The 21,756-nt window shown below is 40.0% G+C and overlaps 1 protein-coding gene across 1 annotated transcript in view; it reads right to left on the reverse strand.

Moving 5' to 3' along the window:
• Positions 1 to 21,756, reverse strand: part of lrp2a (low density lipoprotein receptor-related protein 2a) — a 161,955-nt gene that overhangs the window by 78,615 nt on the left and 61,584 nt on the right. The window contains exons 25-41 of the mRNA XM_061971676.1: positions 21,229 to 21,609; positions 19,429 to 19,677; positions 18,818 to 19,029; positions 18,557 to 18,741; positions 18,256 to 18,484; positions 13,180 to 13,357; positions 12,869 to 12,997; positions 9,093 to 9,259; positions 8,054 to 8,197; positions 7,843 to 7,952; positions 6,437 to 6,614; positions 6,158 to 6,371; positions 5,764 to 6,003; positions 5,332 to 5,520; positions 3,446 to 4,366; positions 3,178 to 3,343; positions 2,942 to 3,100 (exon numbers count right to left, since the gene is read on the reverse strand). Coding sequence (XP_061827660.1) covers positions 2,942 to 3,100; positions 3,178 to 3,343; positions 3,446 to 4,366; positions 5,332 to 5,520; positions 5,764 to 6,003; positions 6,158 to 6,371; positions 6,437 to 6,614; positions 7,843 to 7,952; positions 8,054 to 8,197; positions 9,093 to 9,259; positions 12,869 to 12,997; positions 13,180 to 13,357; positions 18,256 to 18,484; positions 18,557 to 18,741; positions 18,818 to 19,029; positions 19,429 to 19,677; positions 21,229 to 21,609 — 4,051 coding nt within the window. The remainder of the gene's footprint in view (positions 1 to 2,941; positions 3,101 to 3,177; positions 3,344 to 3,445; positions 4,367 to 5,331; positions 5,521 to 5,763; positions 6,004 to 6,157; positions 6,372 to 6,436; positions 6,615 to 7,842; positions 7,953 to 8,053; positions 8,198 to 9,092; positions 9,260 to 12,868; positions 12,998 to 13,179; positions 13,358 to 18,255; positions 18,485 to 18,556; positions 18,742 to 18,817; positions 19,030 to 19,428; positions 19,678 to 21,228; positions 21,610 to 21,756) is intronic.

Genomic DNA, 21,756 nt, shown 5'->3' on the forward strand with positions numbered 1-21,756 from the left:
AACGTTTGTTGGACAAAATGAGACAAAGAAGGAGTGGCATAAAACACGTTTTACTGTGGCAGCGTCTGAGAAAGTTGTACATGTAAAAAAAACTACCGTATTTTCCGCACTATAAGGCGCACCGGATTATTAGCCGCACCTTCTATGAATTACATATTTCATAATTTTGTCCACCAATAAGCCGCCCCGGACTATAAGCCGCGCCTACGCTGCGCTAAAGTGAATGTCAAAAAAACGCTGCGCTAAAGTGAATGTCAAAAAAACAGTCAGATAGTTCAGTCAAACTTTAATAATATATTGAAAACCAGCGTTCTAACAACTCTGTCCCAAAATGTACGCAAATGTGCAATCACAAACATAGTAAAATTCAAAATGGTGTAGAGCAATAAATAGCAACATAATGTTGCTCGAACGTTAATGTCACAACACACAAAATAAACATAGCGCTCACCTTCTGAAGTTATTCTTCATTCGTAAATCCTTCGAATTCTTCGTCTTCGGTGTCCGAATTGAAAAGTTGCGCAAGCGTGGGATCCAAAAATGGCCGGCTCCGCCTCGTCGAAGTCATCGGATTCAGTGTCGCTGTTGTTGTGCAGCAGTTCTGTGAATCCTGCCTTCCGGAAAGCTCGGACCACAGTTGTGACCGAAACTATCTGCCCAGGCATTTACGATCCACTGGCAGATGTTGGCGTATGTCGACCGGCGCTATCTGCCCGTCTTAGTGAAGGTGTGTTCGCCTTCGGAGCTGTGTGAAAAAAGCCACCCGGCCTCTTCGCGTAAACTTCCCTTAACCACTCGCTCATCTTTTCTTCATCCATCCATCCCTTCGAGTTAGCTTTTATGATGACGCCGGCTGGAAAGGTCTCTTTTGGCAAGGTCTTCCTTTTGAATATCACCATGGGTGGAAGTTAGCATGGCAAGCTAGAACCACAGTGAAGGATGACTTCTCATTCCCTGTGGTGCGAATATTCACCGTACGTGCTCCCGTTCCACAGTGCGGTTCACAGGAATATCAGTTGCTGTGAAATACGGTAGTAATCCGTGTGCGGATGGAGAGATTGCGTCTTTTTATGAACCGGATCCTTGTCGCGTAGTAGGAGCCATTTTGTGGTCTTTACAGATGTAAACAGGAAATGAAACGTACGGTGATATCCGCGCGTTTTTTCTTCTTCTTCCGGGGGCGGGTGAAGCGCTTCCTGTTCTATGGGGGCGGGTGCTTTCCTTGGCGGTTGCTTGCGTAGAAGAAGAAGCGCTTCCTGTTCTACCGGGAAAAAAGATGGCGGCTGTTTACCGAAGTTGCGAGACCGAAACTTTATGAAAATGAATCGTAATAAAGCGCACCGGGTTATAAGGCGCACTGTCAGCTTTTGAGAAAAATTGTGGTTTTTAGGTGCGCCTTATAGTGCGGAAAATACGGTACGGTGCGTTCAAGGACCGCAGAAACTAGTAGGACAAAACGGCTCTCGTCAAATCCTCTCATCGGTGAAGTATGTTTAATATAAACAGAGTGATTTCTAAAAATTAGGAAAGTTTGTATCATGTTTGCTGTCTTACGAAACAATATTAAAACAAAAATTATATTTTTTTCCACCATCTTTTCCATTTTCATACATTTTTGAAAAAGCTCCAAGAAGCCACTAGGGCGGCGCTAAAGAGCCGCATGCGGCTCGAGAGCCGCGGGTTGCCAACCCCCGGACTAGGCTAATGCTGCTAGCTAACAGTAGTATGAGGGCTGTTGTTGGCATGTTAAAGTTGGCAGTAAAGTTTAAAAAGAACGTCAGACTTAAGATGCAAATACCACGCACTAAACAGTGTGTGCAAACTATAAACTTGTGTGTACTATTAGTGGGTGTGTTGCGTGTGATTTACTAAGACTGCGTGTACAATCGAAACTTATTTGAATGAGGCTTTTCACTGCACATTCATGTTACCATGCTCTTTCAAACAAGCAGCAGATATCTACCACTTTTTATAAACAGTCCTGAATTCCATCCACAATGGAAACCTGCACTTATGTTTTAGCACGCTTGTGAGTGTGCAATCCAGACACAAGGAGATGCACATTTCCAGAAGTTTTTTTTCACACCGTAGCTCTGTCAATAATCTAAATTCTATATGAATAAGCAAACATCATTTAAAAAAACACTAACAGACACCAAAAGGCATCAATTCAATCATTTCAATTAGACACTTAATAATATTGCTGAATAGAAAATATGTCTAATATTTTTTATTTTTGACAGTCCATTTATGTTGGCAAGCATACGTTGGATGGAGCTGCAGCACAATCGCCTCTTTTCTCACACATGTGTGTAACTGTGTCAGTCTGCATGTACTTTTCAGACAATGGGGCTCACACTTAGGAGTTATCAGCTATTTAGACAATAATAGCTGTTGATTATTTTCAGACAACAGTGTGTCTACACTGTATATTACCTCCCTGCTTGGCACTCAGCATCAAGGGATAGAATTGGGGGTTAAATCACCAATAATGATTCCCGGGCGCAGCCACCGCTGCTGCCCACTGCTCCCCTCACCTCCCAGGGGGTGATCAAGGGTGATGGGTCAAATGCAGAGAATAATTTTGCCACACCTCGTGTGTGTGTGACAATCATTGGTACTTTAACTTTAACTTTACTTGCATACAGGTTGCAAAATGACAACTATCCAAACACTTTGTGACCTGAATAAGTCCAAGTATTATTTCTGTACAATTATCAGTCATAACTGGTACATGGAGAAGGTGAACACTGCTTATTTCCATTCCTTTTTTTAGATATAATTAAAAGTGTGATGTTTTGTGTTGCGCATGTCCAAAAGAAATAAACCATAACCATGACTATAGTATTTAGCCTTCAGACGATACATTGGTTGCTGAAAATATGAGTGTACTCACACCTGGGAAATACTGTGTTACAAACTGTATGTTGTCAGATCTTACAAGCTGGCATCTGCCCAATACAGCCGCTCTTCCTCATAGTCTAAGGTCAGTCCATTGGGCCACACCAGACTGCTATTCACGATCTCTTTCCGGAAGTTACCAGCTAAAGTAGCTCGCTCGATCTTTGCATGAGTTCCCCAGTCTGTCCAATACATGTATCTATTCAACGAGACAGGAATCAGATCAAAATACACGAATCAAAGAAAGAAAATGTGCTACGTGTGTATGTCTCTTACCCCCTGCAGGGGTCCAACATGATAGCCCTTGGCCTAGACACTTGGGCAATAATAGTCCTCTGGGATCCATCCACAGACATGGAGCTGATGCTCTGGTTAGCATAGTCGCTGTAGTAAATACGTTTATTTATCCAGTCATATGCAATTCCATCAGGGGCCCCTAGATCTGTCACGTCATACGAACCACACATAGTTCAGGAATATCTTTCAGAGGCATCAGAATATCCACATTAAGTGATTACAATAAACAAAAATGAGAAAAAGGTACCTGAAGCTACCACCACTGGAGCTGACGTAGGAGAAGATAAGCTGACGTAGCTGATCTTGCTTGCCCCCGCACCTGAGCTCTGAGTGAAGTAGATCCTTTGGTCAGTGAGGTCAAAATCCAGCGCCACAGATGTACGTGGCACATTGATCACAGGGAAGGGAACGCCGTGGTCTTCGGGATCCAGGCGTAAGCTTCGCACCGTGCTCTCCGTGGTGTAGATGAGATAGTCATCCCTTGATACCTCACAGCTCTCATTATCGGCTGCAAGATTTCCAAATGCACAGGCACATTTTTTGGAAGGGTGACCTACATCAGTGCTTGGCAGGGCAAAGCAAAAATGGGCACAGCCTCCGTTGGCCTCCAAACAGGGGTTATTGTCTATTGTGGGCTGATTGCGCTGGTCAAAAATAGTAACGTCTCTCAGCATGTTTATGTTATCTCTAATTACAACAGGTTGTTCTCTGCTGCCAGGCTCTTTGCTTGCTTGGAAAACCTTCTTCAGGTTCCTGTCCACCCAGATGATATTCTCTTCAAACACGGATATTCCATAAGGAGTCGGATAGCGACTGCCATACCGGACTACCTCCATCTCCCCTCCATGTGGGTTGACTCTAGCAATCATATCCAAAGAGTCATCAACCCAGTAGACATATCCAGTTTCCTGGTCTAGAGCAAGACCACGTGGGGTGATAATTCCTGATGATACTAAAACAGTGCGGTTGGTTCCATCTAAGAACGTTCGCTCAATTTTGGGGTTCTGACCATAGTCAGCCCAGAATAAATATCTTTTCTTGGGGTCCACCACAAGGTGGCGTGGCATGTCCACCTGGGTCTTCAATAGGACTCTTCGGAAATTAGTGTTCAGGCGAAGAATTTCAACATACGTCTCTGTCAGGAAGGCATTGGTGAAATAAAGGTTTCCTGGGGGAAAAATAAAGTCATTTTTGTTTACTCATTCATATGAACCAGAGCCTATCCCAGATGACTTTGGGCAAAAACCAGAGCACACCCTGTAATGGTTACCAGCTCCTTACAGACCATAGTATAATATAGGGATGTAAAGATATGAAAATTTTTTATCGCGATTATCGTGACCAAAATGATCACGGTTATTACTATTGTGGTAATATTCAATGTGCTGAAAAAGTACTTATAAACACAGAAATCTTTTGACCAAATTATTATTTTTAATAAATAACTAACATAAAATGGCAGACTGTTAGAAACCCCACTGTTTTCTATGCTTTAGGTTTCTTATGCTTCACTGATAGTGTTTTAGTATTGTATCTGTTTTAATGGCTAAGCTTTTATTGTCTGAAATATTGGTTTGTACTGTTGCACTTTAAGATTTATTTAGAAAAAAAAGTGCGTAACAAATAAAATGTATTGTTTTATTGTTTTTTTTTTGAAGGGCGTTGTGGCGTCCTACTCTGTTCAGTGGTCCTTGAACGCACCGTAAAATCCCCACTGCCCTGTAATCTTCTGAGAATAGAAAAATCACTTGTAGGAGCACAGCTTGTATGTTCAATGTGCACAATTGAATAGCTTAGTTACACAGACAGCAATGTAAGTTTACAGTGGGGTATGTCTTTTCTTAATACAGAAAGACGCTAATGCCTTTTGTTTTCATGTTAGCATTATTGTTGTTGTTTCCATATGATCCATTGATCCAGTTACTACATTTGATTCTGTGCTTTCATTTCAATGATAGCTTCATCCATATGTTGATTTCCTAATCATTTTCCATATTATTTTACAATGTCTCCATTCTCTTGAGAACTTTCTTGACAAAAACACCATGTGAATGAAGCCCCATGTTTCTAGATGCTAGTTGTAGATGATGCAAGCTAAATAATGGCTTCAACTGTCTATGGTGAACAGCATACCTGCAGCCCAGTCCACGGCAATGCCACGTATCCCATTGCGGCCAATTCCAGATGTTACGACGCTACGCAATTCTGAACCATCTGACTTTATCCGTCTGATGCCATTCTGTGCTGTAACGGTGCTGCTGAAGTCACACCAGTAGATGAAGCCAGATGCTACGTGCACATCGATGTGTAAAGCATTGCGGCCTGCAGAAGCAAAATAAACTCATTAGATGCCATTACTGTCTCTTTGAGTACAACAATGGTTATTCAGTTCATTAATTCAGTTGTATTCTTATTAAAAATAAATAGCCCATCCATCCCAAACAAACCATACGTTTTATATTTGGTAATCCCTTGAAAAATTGGGAGACTATTAAACACTGTTAAACATGTTTAGTATCTATTACTGCAGCACAATACTCTCTCAACATTGGCACAATGACTGACCTCGTCCAGCCACTGGCACCATGGCCTCTGAATGGTCTTCCCCGTCCAGACTAAATCCTTTGATAGCGGATAGTGTAGAGATGACCACATAGGACTGGTAATGTCCGCAGGTTCGGTTGTCAGCGTTGAGTTTAAAACCTGTGGTGCACGCGCATGTGAACTGACCCTTTGGCCGAGGCAGGCACAAATGCTCGCATACAGCCAGGGTGCTGGTGCAGCCGTTAGATGTGCCCGCACCGGCTAGAAAACATTACAATGAGCGGCAATTAGGGAGAATCAATGGCCACAACATGCAGAAAGAATATGGTGAATCAAAATGTCTACAATACTAACCCTAATACAGTTTAGGAATACTATAATATATTGAGATAAAGATATTTTGCATTTTACTCACTCTCTCGATAATGGACTTTTAGAACCCTGAGCCCAGACACGTTGTCTCGTAGCACAACCCGGTCAGCCCCTGTGGACTTGTCCACACGCTCTATCACCTCAAAGTCGCGGTCAGTGAAGTAGAGGAAGTTTTTATAGACTGCAACACTGCAGGGATGAGCCAGCCCTGACACGATGGTGACGCGGTTAGTCCCATCTGCATCGCCACATTCAATCTGTGGACATCTAGTATGAGTGTTTGTACATTGAGCCGTCACAAGATGAGGCGGTGACAACCAACCATTCCGGTGCTTGTAACAGCCCAGTAGAGCTTGTTCTCTTCAATGTCCACTGTGAGGAACTCAACGTGATCCAGGTTATTTGTGAATAGTGTAACAGGGTTCATGCCATCCATGTCTGCAGAAGCCACTTTCGCAGGCATGCCGCTCTCCGTCCCTTGGTCGGTCCAGTACAGTTTGCTTAAAAGCACAGGTGGAAGGTCAGTCTGTGAGTTTATCTTGCGTGTAATTGGCTCTTTAATACATATACACAAACTGAAGGGGTAAAGGTGATGATTCGGTCAGTGGTGTGCCGTCAGGACCAGCAAGACCTTCTCTGCTGGACTAACATAACCAGAAATCATGATCATAATTAAAGATAAAAGTAATTTTTAATTTACTTTCCCTAAATATTCAAAAGTATTCATATTTTCTTCATGTCATATTATGCTCCATCCAGCGCTGTTGTTTTTAGGTTATAGAGTTTTTATCCAATCAGAATTCAGCGAGCTTATGTTGCCATGCTGTACCAAATCTGCCCAGAGCCTTCAGAACCAATAATACAGGCGTCTGTGAACGGACACAAACATTTGACAGACAGTTGCGATAGCCAATAAGGTAATGACTTATTGTCAGTAAGGCCTTCTCGATGGCCTAAGGCAGATATATATAGTGATGTTATGCGCTAGGTAACATAAGAACTCCATTACCCAGCATGCCACAGTAGTGCAGAGCATGCGCAGTAGCCCCGTTTAGGTTGTTGAATGTAGACATGCCAGCAGTGGGATGTGGAGTAAACGTTATGATCTCAGCCAACACGCCTCGTCTGCATCTTTTATGATTAGACAAGACAACACATATATTTGCAAGGCCACTTTCAAGAAGGATATTTAAAAAGAAACTACATCTTGTGAGACCATGTCGGCCAACCCTGCAAGCTAGCTCAGCTGTCCCGGTGATGAAATGTGAGTTGGGATATTTTATTTCTTAATTTTTTCACGTGTAATATGTTTTTTGCAATTTTAATTTTGCCCGTACCACACAAGATATGTTTTAATTGCTGATGCGGGTTTATTGATTTTTAAATGTGCCATAAAATAACCCGTTTTGTACAATGGCCAGTAGTGCGGAAATGTGTTTCTGTATAGTATTTCTCCAGCTATGGTCATGTGGTGACATCAATGATGGTATTTTGAGAAGTAATCATTGAAGTCGGACATCACTGTAGGCCTAGGTGGTAAACGCACGGCCCGCCACTGGATTCGGTTTAATGCGGACATGCTTATATTTGTACAAATCATCATGACCGAAAAGAAGTCGGAAGAAGCGGAGCTTACCCTACCCCTTCGCCGTTTTTTAGCAGTTAAGATGCTGTTTACTTTCTGGGTTACCATGATTTAGGTTAGGCTGGGTGCATTACAGCGCTTACCCACGAGCAGGGTCCACAGCAATGCCAACAGGACTACCAGCTCCATTTGGAGAGCCATTGTTTGTGATGAGAGTTTTGCGGTACTGTACCTCCCCTGTAACCCTCAAAACCTGCCCAAGCACAAACAGATCCCATTATTGTTTCAATGCATTTTGCCACTGTTTTATTCAATAATATCAATTAAAGAAATACCACAATTTCGCAGTCTTACCTCAATCGATTGTGTTGTCGGGGTGGTGTAGTACAGGTTTTCTGTAATCCAGTCCAGTGCCAAGCCTACAGGAGAGCCCAGGACGGCTGCAGGGGCAAACTCAGTCCTATTGGTACCGTCTGACTTTACTCTGTGGATCTCACCCTGTTAGGACAAAAACACACTGATCTGATTGACACTGTCAGAGAAATATCATTTAAAAAATGAGGGCAAAATATTAGAACCAGTTCTTAGTACAGTATTATACGATGAGGTACAATGGTAAATGGGTTATACTTGTATAGCGCTTTTCTACCTTCAAGGTACTCAAAGGGCTTTGACACTATTTCCACATTCACCCATTCACACACTGATGGCGGGAGCTGCCATGCGAGGCCCTAACCACGACCCATCAGTAGCAAGGGTGAAGTGTCTTGCTCAAGGACACAACGGACGTGACGAGGTTGGTAGAAGGTGGGGATTGAACCAGGAACCCTCAGGTTGCTGGCACGGCCACTCTCCCAAATGCGCCACGCCATCCCCAATGATTTTTACCCAGTTTTTGTATGCCATCTTGATTATTCTATCGCCACACATTGCCCAAAACATAGTAGTTCATCTGCCCTATGTATCATTCCATGGAATCAAGCACCTAAACAAAAAATGTCTTGCGGGGCTCAGTCTCTGCTTTTTTTTGTACGTACCATGGGGCTGAAGAGAGTTGTAAGTGAAAACATTTTGATAAAGAAGATGAGAAAAACTATTGAATTAAAAAAAAAAACTTGTGGCAAAGTACGAAGATACACCATGGGACAGATTTGCTTCGGTTTTGATTTGACCGTTTGGGAGAACTTACTAACAAAAACCGAGGTACATCTGTACATGGAGTAGTATATATTCAGTATATGACCAAAATCTTATACTCTGGGTTTTGCTTTGAACATCAATAAAGTGTCCAGGTTTACTAACAGTACGGAGTAGCTTCTTGGTGTACTTTGACTAAAATAGCACAATATATTACTAAGGCTCTTTTCCAACTGTATTGTAAAAACTGACTTACTGGGTGTTCGACCCAGTAAATGGTCTGTTCAGTGTCATCGAAGTCAACGTCGTAGCCGTTCTGAAGCCCAGCCAAAGGCACCATGGCGCTGTTGCTTCTGTCTTCTGGATTCAAGGAAATGCCATATATGATGCTGTCTCTCACCACCACCAAGAAAGGGTCCTCAACTACAAGTAGAAAGGACATTGCATCATATTGCAATCATATCGTATAATCCAAACAAAATATGAGTGTCATCTTCTACTGATGAGTGAAAGTTTGCTCCAGGATCTGATTTGCCTTGTCACCAGAGATTAGAATCATTGATTGGTTGAGGCGCAATTTCATTCTTGTATAATCATTGGCCTGTGGGGAGACTCTGTTGGCTTTCAGTGCTGAAACCTAAGATGAGCTAAACTGTAGACACTCCTTAGGCTCTTAACAACAGGTTCCTTGTCTTCTTAAGACTTTGAAAAGCACGTCTATAGAATTCCGTACACTTTTTTCAATGGAGCAATAGTTGGCAGCGAGATCTGAACAAGAGATGAGGAGACTCTTAGATTTTAAAAAGGGGAGAGCAAAATTACGATACAAAAAATATGATTTAAATTAAATTAGATATTAGAACAGACCTGGGCAAATTAAGGCCCAGGGGCCACATGCAGCCTGTTAAGCTTTTCGATCTGGCCCGCCGGATATTCCCAAATCATTATTTTAGACGTTTAAGATGTAAAGTGTAGCTGCCATTATGATGTGCAATGATGTTTTTTAATGACCGTAAGTCTTCAACTATACTAAGTCTTTCAATGCTTGGAATCTGCATGATATACTTGTTACTAGTTACTAGTGTAGCTACACAGCAGCTCAGACGAGGCACCAAGCAGTGTGGGTGGGGAGCGTTTCCACAGAGTGTTTCCAGAGTGGCCAGCCTGAAAACAAAATTCTAAGAGAAACTTCTAAAGCTTAGTGATATATGTCGCTGTGTTTGTTGCATTTTTGTTGTGTTTCACTTGATTGTAAAATATGTGGATGGAGAGGGGGTGTGACGTTCATATGTTGTTAATATTCAGTGTTTTATCGTTCACAGTTAATATTGTAAATCCCAAATTCTTTACATTCTGGGTCTCATTCAGTAAAAAAATTAAAAATTCCATTCTGTTTTTTAAGGCGGTCTGTCATAACTTTTTTTGGGCTTTCAATCAGACATTGTGAGGTTTTGTATTAGTGTCCATAAAATAGGACCCAAGCACACATACTGTACAGAAGATTTTCACATCTTACATATACATATATATAGGCATATATATATATATACACACACACATATATATCTATATAAATGTATATATATGTGTGTGTGTGTGTGTGTGTGTGTGTATATAAATGTGTATATATACCGTATTTTCCGCACTATGAGGCGCACCTAAAAACCTCCAATTATGTCAAAAGCTGACAGTGCACCTTATAATCCGGTGCGCCTTATATATGGACCAATATTGAGCCTCCAACAGGTAAAAATTTCAATCAATCAATCAATCGCAACTATGGTAAGCAGCCGCCGACTTCATTATCCCCCGTAGAAGAAGAAGCTCTTCTTCTACGGTAAGCAGCCGCCCACGTAGAAGAAAAAGAAGAAGCGCGTGGTGCATGCTGGGATATATGACTGCGCAAGGCGTGCCGTTTTGATTTCCATTTGTTTGTTTATGTAAAGACCCCAAAATGGCTCCTATTAAGAACACGCTTACGACGCAGAGTTTAAACTTAAGACGATCAGTCACGCAGTAGAACACGGGAATAGAGCAGCAGCGACACTGACTCGATTAATGACGACTTCGACGAGACATGTTGGATGCCGTATCCGCCCAACTGTTTAATTCGGACACTGAAGAAGAAGAATTCGAGGGATTCGTGGTTGAGAAATAACTTCATAAAGTGAACTTTACATGTTTATTTTGTGTGTTGTGTTGTGTGACATTAACATTTGAGCAACGTTGAGTTATTGATATATTGTTATTGCTCTGCACTATTTAGAGTGTTACTATATTGTGATTGCACTAACGTTTGATTTACCGTAACAGTATCACTGTTTTTTACGTGTTTATTGAATCAGGGAAAAGTTCCCCTCCACTATGTGATATAAATGTTGCATTACATGTTATACCTTGCTGTTGTTAAAAGATAAACAAAACACCACGTCACTGACTTTACCTCGGGGAAAATAATTAAAACAGCTGTTATTCATTTTGGGAGTGAACAGAGTTGTCAGAATGCTGGTTTGTAATCTATTAATAAAGTTTGACTGACCTATCTGACTGTTTTGTTGACATTCCCTTTAGCGCAGCTCCATCTAATGGATGCATAGGTGCGCCTTATATATGAACAAAGTTTTGAAATATACTATTCATTGAAGGTGCACCTTATAATCTGGCGCGCCTTATAGTGCGGAAAATACGATATATACATATATATATATATATATATATATATATATATATATATATATATATATATATATATATATATATATATATACACACACACATATATATCTATATAAATGTATATATATATATATGTATATATGTGTATATATATATGTACGTTTGTATATATATACATATAATTGTATATATATGTGCATGTGTGTATATATGTATACATATGTGTATATATATGTATACATATGTGTATATATATATATATATATATATATATATATATATATATATATATATATATATATATATATATATATATATATATATATTTATATATATGTGTGTATATATATATATATATATTGGAGATGTCCAATAAATACGTTAAAATGTAATATCGGAAATTATCGGTATCGTCTTTTTTTTATTATCGGTGTCTTTTTTAAAAAAATTTTTTTTATTAAATCAACATGAAAAACACAAGATACACTTACAATTAGTGCACCAACCCAAACAACCTCCCTCCCCCATTTACACTCATTCACACAAAAGGGTTGTTTCTGTCTGTTATTAATATTCTGGTTCCTACATTATATATCAATATATATCAATACAGTCTGCAAGGGATACAGCCTGTAAGCACACATGATTGTGCGTGCTGCTGGTCCACTTAAAGCACTAACCTTTAACAGTTAATTTTACAAATTTTCATTAATTACTAGTTTCTATGTAACTGTTTTTATATCGTTTTACTTTCTTTTTTATTCAAGAAAATGTTTTTAATTTATTTATCTTATTTTATTTTATGAATTTTTTTTAAAAGTACCTTATCTTCACCATACCTGGTTGTCCAAATTAGGCATAATAATGTGTTAATTCCACGACTGTATATATCGGTTGATATCGGTATCGGTTGATATCGGTATCGGTATTTAAAGAGTTGGACAATATCGGAATATCGGTACACATAGGTAGATAGATTGATATACCGGCCCCCCCAGACACATTGTTTTCTCTAAATTTGGCCCCCTCGAGTGAAAATAATTGCCAAGGCCTGTATTAGAACAATAGTTAGTTGTAATGTTTCTCATATTGTGAATCACTACAGATCATGATAAATGGCATTATCATCCTATTACACAATAATATCTTGTGACCAACCAATGCAAATCCCTTGTTATTCCAAAAACTGTAATAAATGTAGAAAAATATATAAATATGAGGGTCTGTGTGTGAAATATGCAGTGGTAGGTATAAAGGGGACACTATTTAAGTTTGACATGGAAGGAGCTTGGTACCAGTATCAGACAACAACTAGATATACATACATAATTAGCTGAACTGAGACAGCAAACATACTTCTGGTGCAGGACACTTGGTCCACTGCCAGCATCCACCCTGAGGGGCATGCACAAGAGTAAAACATTGGTCCAACAGCTGAGAGCAGGCAGATGTGAGTGCATGGGTTCTGGAAGCAGTGATTGGTTCCTACAAATGAAAAGCACATCAATGTGAGGAGAAAATCAAGTGAATCCAAAATGACTTTTTAGTGGACACCAAATAGACCTAATTAGAAATATAGAAAGCAGGTTATGATTCTTACAAAATACTGCCAAACTCATTTGTCCTGCTAATAGAGGTTATAATGCAGTAGAATGGCTCCGCCATACCTGTTGGCTGCCGGGCAGGGTGTACAGTCACCAGACCCATTGGCTGAGGGAGGTTGACCAGCATCACTGTCTGGTTCTCCCCGTGCCACTTATGGGCTCGCATCACGCGGTTGATGTATCTGTCGGTCCAATAGACAAAATCCTCAAAAATGGTAATTGCGTGGGGATGTTGCAGAGCCTTTCACAGAAAGAAGCAAAAGAAAAAGAAACACAGTCTTACACATGCAAGACTCTGGAATCCACAAAGGTAATGGCCCAAATTACATCTTATTTGGAATCCATAGCGTGGCGCAGTGGAAGAATGGCCGTGCGCGACCCGAGTGTCCCTGGTTCTATCCCCACCTAGTACCAACCTCGTCATGTCCGTTGTGTCCTGAGCAAGACACTTCACCCTTGCTCCTGATGGGTGCTGGTTAGCGCCTTGCATGGCAGCTCCCTCCATCAGTGTGTGAATGTGTGTGTGAATGGGTAAATGTGGAAGTAGTGTCAAAGCGCTTTGAGTACCTTGAAGGTAGAAAAGCGCTATACAAGTACAACCCATTTATTTATTTATTTATCATGTCCACCCTTTGCAGCAGTAACATCTTATGACATACCTAAGATGCAACTTATTGTACATTACAAACTCCCTGATTCAATTTTGAAGGTCTGATCTACTAAAAGTTTGTGTGTATTAAAAAAAAAAGGTTTGCACACAAAGCTGATCTTTAAGCTCATGCGCAGAAGATTGTGTTTTTTAAATGAGCAAAATCGAGGGTGCAATCCCTTTAGCACATGTCTTCATGTATATGCAGAATATATGCTGAATATCAGAACGCTCACAATACTGGGAACATGATTCCTTTAGCATTCACAATGTGATTTATCAAACATTAAACTGTTTTGTGACCGCTATATTGCCTACAATTATCATTTATTTACATTTAAGATCTTTGTGTAAACTGGCACAGTTACGCACAAATAGCTGTGAGAAAGGAGGCAATTGTGCTCCAAGGACAGATGGCGGACTCCGTCCTACGTGTGTGTTTCAAAATGTTTTCCCCGGTCATATTTTCTATCCAGCAATATTGTTTTATAATTGTATAGCTGCTGGATGACTTTAGAGCAGAGGTCCCCAAACTTTTTGAATCGGGGGCCGCATTGGGTTAAAAAAATTTGGCCGGGGGCCAGGCTGTATATATATATATATATATATATATACATATATACATATATATATACATATATACATTGTCTTTATAATCCGTTATGTCATTTAACATCAATTAACATTGATGTTCATCAACATTTAACATTGTCACGTTATCGATGTGAAAATTCATTTTTAGACAATATGATTTGCCTGAGCGGCTAGGAGACACCAAGAGTAACAAGCAGTAGAAAATGGATTAGAAAGGAAAGATTAAAAAAAAAAAAATAATAATTTAAAAAAAAATGTTAACTTCGGACTTCCTGTGTGCCGGATTTTGGATGCTGAGGGGCAGGATCCCGGATCCGACCCGCGGGCCGTAGTTTGGGGACCACTGCTTTAGAGGCTCATTCAAACACATTTAATTGATTCGTTTTGGTTTCTGCTAAGGTTTTTTTTTTTTTTTTTTTTTACAAAGTTTTTTTTTTTTAATATGAATTTTTTATTTTCTTGAGTCTAGATCATTCTTAACACGCCACAACAACACTGGCGCCTCCTGGAGTGTACTGTCAGCGTGCTAAAAATAGGTTCTGTGCTTCCTAATAGCTCAGAAAAGACAGTACAAATGATATGATATTGTGTGATAATTGAGCGCACACATATTTATTATTTATTTATTATAAATAATAAATATGTGTGCGCTCAATTATCACACAATAGCAAAAACAAACTACAGTTTTGAGCATATGATGCAATGGGTGTGCAGGAAATGAGTGTTTTTATTTCAGTTATACACACAAAATCCTCAATTAAATGGGGACGGGGGGTCAGCACCACTTTTGCACGCAATCAATCAATTGCAATACACCCACTAATAGTGCATGCAATTTTATAGTTTGCACACACTGTTTAGCACTTATTTTTTTGTATCTTAGTAGATCCGGCCCATAATGTACTCACATAACAGTACACCCAAAACATTTCAGCAACAATTGTTATGACATTATCTCATCGTAAGGAACTATACTGTACAAATGAAACATGGATGGCCTATAACAGTAGTTCTCAAACTTTTGTTCAGCAAGTACCAGCTCACAAAACACTTGGGTGTCCAAGTACCACCATTATGGCCAACATTAAAATATAGGAACATAGTAGGCCCAAGTAAAGAGCTGGATGATTATGGCAAAATAATAATCATGATGATTTTGAATGATATTGTAATCATGATTAACGACAGGATTTTTCATGAATTTGAAAACACGAGTGTTTATAGTACCACCAAAAGTTCAACTTAAATTTTTTTTTTTTAAACGGATATAATTTATTAACGAATAAACCACAAGTTTAATAATAATAATAATAGCAATAATAGTTTTTTCACCTTTTACACTTATTTTACCATCATAGAGTGTGTGCTTTTTGTGTCAAATACAATTTTATAAAATGTTTATTTAAATGCAAAAATCCTCACATTGTTTGGTGCTATACATCTTTGGACAATTTTGACCAGCATTTTAGGTCAAAGCATAGTAATTAAAACTGGGTATAACACATGGCACACTGACAAAGCTTAACCTATTGTTACTATAACAATCTACAAGGTTAAGGTAGGTTGCTTCTCTTTCTTCTCCTCCATTTTTCTGCATTCTTTCGTATCTCAAGTGTCAGGCTTGTCCCTGACAGTTTGACTGTGTTTTAGTTTTTCCTCTGCGTTTGTCTTAGTTTTCTGTCAGCGCTTTTATTTTGTCTTAGTTTCCTGATTGTCTCCCTGAGTGCTGCTTCCCCTCAGCTGTGGCTGATTGGCACCTGGCCACACCTGGTGTCAATCAGCCAGCTGCTATTTAAACCTGCCTTCCCCTCCAGTCTGGGCTGGATTATTGTCATAGTCATTGTCATTACTACCTGTCTTAATACTTGTCGTTGTAGCTCTGTCTACTTTTGTTTCACTCTGCTCATGTCCTAGTTCCTTCGTGTCACAGTAAGTGTTTTTGTTTCTTGTCCACAGTTAGCCTCTGTGCTATTTGAGTTCATAGCCAAGTTTGTTCTCCGCCTTGTGCGCGCCTTTTGTTGTTACCCTTTTGTTTGTTGTTTTGCCATAGTGTTTAATTAAATCATGTTTTCTCACTCAATGCCTGCCGTCATCTCTGCATCTTGGGGTTCATCAACAACAAACTCTGACATCAAGTTATCATTACGTATATGTATTGTTGCATTTGAACAACTGTATTGTTGATAATAAAGGTAAAGTATTGGTATTGTTCATTATCAATAGCGCTATTTCTATTGGTATTTGTATTGCTCCATTTGTAGTGTAATAATGCTCATTGTCATTTCTGTATTATTTTTTATTTTCGCTAACTGCTTATTTGCTATTACTTTTACCATCATATTTGTACATGTCGTATTTGCTGATGTTGCTCTATTGTTGTTGCTGTTGTGTTTGCTGTTGTTGTTTTTGTCTCTCTGTCTAATCCCCCTCTTGTCCCCACAATTTCCCCCTCTGTCTTATTATTTTTTCTCTTTCTATCCCCTCCTGGTCTGGCCCGGCGGCACCAAATGATAATATAAATACATTTAATAAAGTCAAATACAAATAAGGCAACAAGAGAAGTATCCTACACTTCTCTTTTGTAAAGTAAATCTGAACAGCCGATATGGGCATCTACATCAACTATATGATTTGCCTGAGAAGCTGGACAGGACAAAAAAAATAAAATAAAAAAATAAAAAAATAAAAAAATTTTTTTTTTTTAAAAATTTAAAAAAAGCATGGTAATTGTGTAATTGTATCAATACGTGCTTTAAGTACATTAAGCTTGTGTGAGGTACTTTTTAAAAATCCTTTATTTTGTTAGTTATTTTGTCAGACAGGATGTGGCTTACCGCGCTATTGTTGTGAAGGGGGAAAATGTGATGTGCCGTTGTTCGTAGCTTGACAAGTAAAGAGGCGACTCACTTCAGGCCGTGAAAAAAAGAGAGCGCCTCCCAAGATGCGACCGCTGTTCTGTTTGCACATTAATGTTACATGGATGATGTCGTTCACAACAACACGAGCAGATGAGATGTGTTGTGGGTGTATGGATTGTTCTTGCTAGCCTTAGCTTTATAGTTTAGTCGCTGTTTCAAGGTTTCGCATTGACATTGTTCATTTAGGGCAGGGCGACTGAGTGTGTCGGGGATGAATTAGCGCTACCAGACACATTATTTTCCTTCTCCTCACAATAAAATTATTTCACTTACATTTATGGCAATGTCCCTGATATTCTGCGTTTAACAGCGGGTTTCACTTTATTGGCCAATTATGTGACTCTGTCCGCGGTTCCGTAAACGTGGAAATCATACGGCCTCAGTTTTTTGTTGTTGTTGAGTTCGGTGATTATTGATTAGCGTACTAGCGCTGTGTCACATAAAAAGTAACAACATGTTGAGATCTCAATTTTCTAGTAGACGTGGTCTTTTTTCACTCATTCGCTCTTCATCCGTTTCACCGTCACCAGCTCAGGAATCGTGTCATATTAAAAAAAATTTTTTCCATTATTATATTATTATATTTTCATAATTGAAATCGAAACCAAAATTCGATTACTTGTCCAGCCCTACCCAAGTATTCAATGAAAACAAAATGTTTTATTTAGCAAGTATATGTATTACTTTTGGCCACTGTAACATAACACAGAGGTTTTTTTTGGTATACCACTAGATGGAGCCCGCGTACATGTTCACTCTGAGGTGGTTGTCAGCTTTTTGGACAATAGTGCCTGTGTAAGTATTTTCAAAGTATATTAAATGTATACTGCTGTACAGGCTGTACACTAACAACTCAAAGTTAGACACAAGTTATATTTCTATATTATAAAATGGTTGTACAAATGTGAGGTGTGTACTCACTTTTGTGAGATACCGTATGTCGGGTACCGGTATTTCTTTTTGTGTCATACACTCACCAGGTCACTTGCCAGAACTTGTTTCCTGTTCTCTCCATTATAATCGCAGTAGTCAATGAAATCCAAATAGGCATCAGCAAAGTACAATAATTTGTTGGGATAATCTATGGTAAGACCATTGGGCCAGTACAGTTTGTTGCTTAAGATAATGGTTCTCAGTTTTCCATCCATGCTTGCTCTCTCAATGCGGGGGTTCCTCCCCCAATCAGTCCAAAACATCAGGTGTGTACTGCAAGACAAAATGTTTAGCACCAATGGGATAATGACAGACAGAGATAATACCATGTACTAATGCGCTGACCTGTCTCTTGGGTCCAGCACCAGGCCTCGAGGGTTTGTGACATTCTCGCTGACCAACACGCTCCGGTGAGTATTATCAAGACTGGAAACCTCAATTGTCTCCAGAACATAGTCACTCCAGTAGAGGTTCCGGCCCACCCAGTCCACTGCAAGGCTCTCTGTCACTGTCACCCCACTGTCAAAGACCTGTCAACAAATGTCTTCACTTGAAGTCAACTTGATTGCAAGTGAATTCCTTTTTTTTTTACTGTGTCAAACTCACCACAGTTCGATCGCTGCCATTTTTGTAAGCGCTCCAGATCCTGTCCTGGCTGGTGTCAGACCAGTACACGCGGTCTGTGACAGAGTCGAAGTCAAGGGCCACGATGTTGCGTCCATCCCGGACCAGCGGATGTACCACATTGGGCTGAGTGCTGATGTCATCTTGCACGATCTGATTCCGACTGGCTACCAACAAGAAGGCTTGACGAGAATCTGTTAACAAACATGGAATACCTTCTCATGTCTATTCTCATGCTGATGGAAGCGCTTGTTGGCTTGTGCTTGTCAACTTAACCCTCTGACAGGGCTGGTAAATAGACCCTTCTCAAATGGTCATCCTTGGGGAATTCAGTTTTGCACAAATAATGAGAACTATTGTACTGCGATTCCTTTCAACAGGGTATCTGTGTGAAGGAGGCACGCTCCCCATAAACAATCCTCTGTTTGTCTTAATTACCCCAGTGGTTGACGTATATGTTATTTATCTTATCTAAAGGAATCCGAGCAGCAAAGGGAGACAAAGGGGAAAAGTGCCCTTTTAATTGTAGCTCAGTCTTTCAAACCCTAGGCTTTAGAAAAAAAGGTAGTAACATTAGGTATATGCTTCATCACCTGAGGCCTTGCAGGTCCGCTGGTCCACTTCCAGAGTGTAACCATCTTGGCAGTGACAGCGGAAAGAGCCTCTCTCGTTAACGCAATGCTGGCTACATAACCCAGGAGGGTGACATTCGTCAACATCCTCACATGTTTTAGAGTCATTACTCAGTTGATAGCCAACGGGGCAAGTGCACTGGGCACCAAAGGGCCCTTGGATACAACCGTGGGTGCAGCCAGCATTGTTGTCTGAGCAGCTCTCCTGATCTGAGTAGGAAAAATGACAACAAGCCAATCAAAACCAGACAAGACTATAATTCACAGTACCGATACATGCACTCCAAAAAAAAGACACGTATGATCAATACCAGTTAAGGTATTTTGTTAAAAAGGTATTCTACATTTAAAACAAAGAAAGGCCAAAAAAGTTACTGCTCATTGCATTTAAATAAGCATAGGTAAGATAGTTTCTGCAGTGTTAATGTATGTTTCAGATGATGACACATTATTTCATCTTAATTGATACAATGTCATTTCTACCATGAAGGCATATCCTGCGCTTACATTGTCATTGGTCTGCAGAGTTGGGTGAAACTACTAAAATAAAATGGTTGCCAAACTCATTGATTGATGATGGTTTGGGGTGTAAAAGTGTATCGACGTAATATTTTAGACTCTTCTAGATTTATGGTTGCATCATATGTGCTAAGAAATCAAAAAGCTTGTGGAGGGAAAAATTGTCACATGGTCTAATGAGTCAAAATGTAACATTGTTTCAGAGTTAGAAGTCCAAAGGATATACACATTGGATTATGAAGCAATGGAATAAAGGTTATGTGATCTACTGTAATGATGTTCCAGAGTAATGGGTGCTTAAGACTGGCTAAGGAATATAAAGTTAGGACTGTAGTAATAGAAAAATGGTTATGTGGTCTAATAATTCTCGATGTTGCACTGTTCTAGAGTGATGGTTGCATCAGATGTGCAAAGGAACATAAAAATGAGTTCTGAAACGATGGAAAAATTACATTGGCCCAGATTGATGAAGGGTTAAAAAGACAACTATATGGAGTGATGAAGTGGTTTTCTCAGGTTATATTCTACTTGTGGGGACTGTGTTTGCATGGTCAGGTTTAATGAGGTTATGTGTCCCAAAAAGGAAAACCCAAATATTCATTTTCTATAGCACTTATTATTATTAGGGTAATGGGTAAGCTGGAGCCCTTGTGGCGTACATCCTAGACTGGTCACCAGCCAACTGCACCCATAGACCAACAACCATTCACACTCGCAGTATTGACCATTTTAGACGATTCAATTAAGCTAACTTGCACTTTTTTGGAATGTGGGAAGAAGCCAGAGTAGCCGGAGAAATCTCCCACACATAAAGGGAGAGCATGCAAACTCCACATAAATATGCCTGACTGTGCATGCTAATCATTAGACTAACCACCAAATGAGCAGATTCATTTATTCATTCATTTGTTTTTTTCATAGCGTGTAGTGTTTTCATTTTAGGCAATAGCTAAATAAAGCATGCCCAAATAGCGATGTGTTACTTTTTGGGGGTGGGGAAGAGCATCTAGAAAAATGTGTTAAAATGTTAAATCTGTCAAATCATAGTCTGCAGCATTTCTACCAAGTTATAGACTTGTTGTTCCTACCTGGCAAAGGCTCATCTGAAAGTTGTGAGAAAAGCAAAAAAATGGAAATCACAAATCATTTTCAGGTTAACAAAAAGTCAAATCACACACATGCATGATTTGAATGCAACGCAAAGACAGATAAACAACACAATGGAAGTGAAGGAAGCCTTACTGCAGAGTGGAGACTCGTCTGCACCATTCGGACAGTCAGGAGTGTTATCACACACGCTGGTGAGGTTGATGCACAGACTATATCCAGGACACTGCCACTGCCAGCCCCGGCATCGAAAAGGCGGCGTGGGACAGTTTCGCTCATCGCTCATGTCCCTGCAGTCGTTGTCGCCATCGCACAGCCAGCTGAGCAGCACACAATTGCCATTGTCACAACGGTAGAGTGTGGTGGGGCACGTACGAGGTGGGCAGGCTTGGTGCTCGTCACTGCCGTCCTGGCAGTCAGCATGTCCGTCACACTCCCAGGTGGACGGCACACAGCTGCCGTCTGACTGGCACTGGAACTCGCTCTCGTGATGGCACATGCCTGGAGGCCTTGTTGCTGAGAAATATGCACAAATACCATTCAAATGGCAGCATGTAGTACTCTTGCACAATCTAATGTGATCTAATACAAGAGATGGAATGCATCAGAAATCCTTTACAAAGATAATTGGTTTATGCAAAGTTATAAGGTGGTCAGTTTTAT

The sequence above is a fragment of the Nerophis lumbriciformis genome, linkage group LG13 (assembly GCF_033978685.3).
Source record: "Nerophis lumbriciformis linkage group LG13, RoL_Nlum_v2.1, whole genome shotgun sequence".
Lineage (NCBI taxonomy): Eukaryota > Metazoa > Chordata > Actinopteri > Syngnathiformes > Syngnathidae > Nerophis > Nerophis lumbriciformis.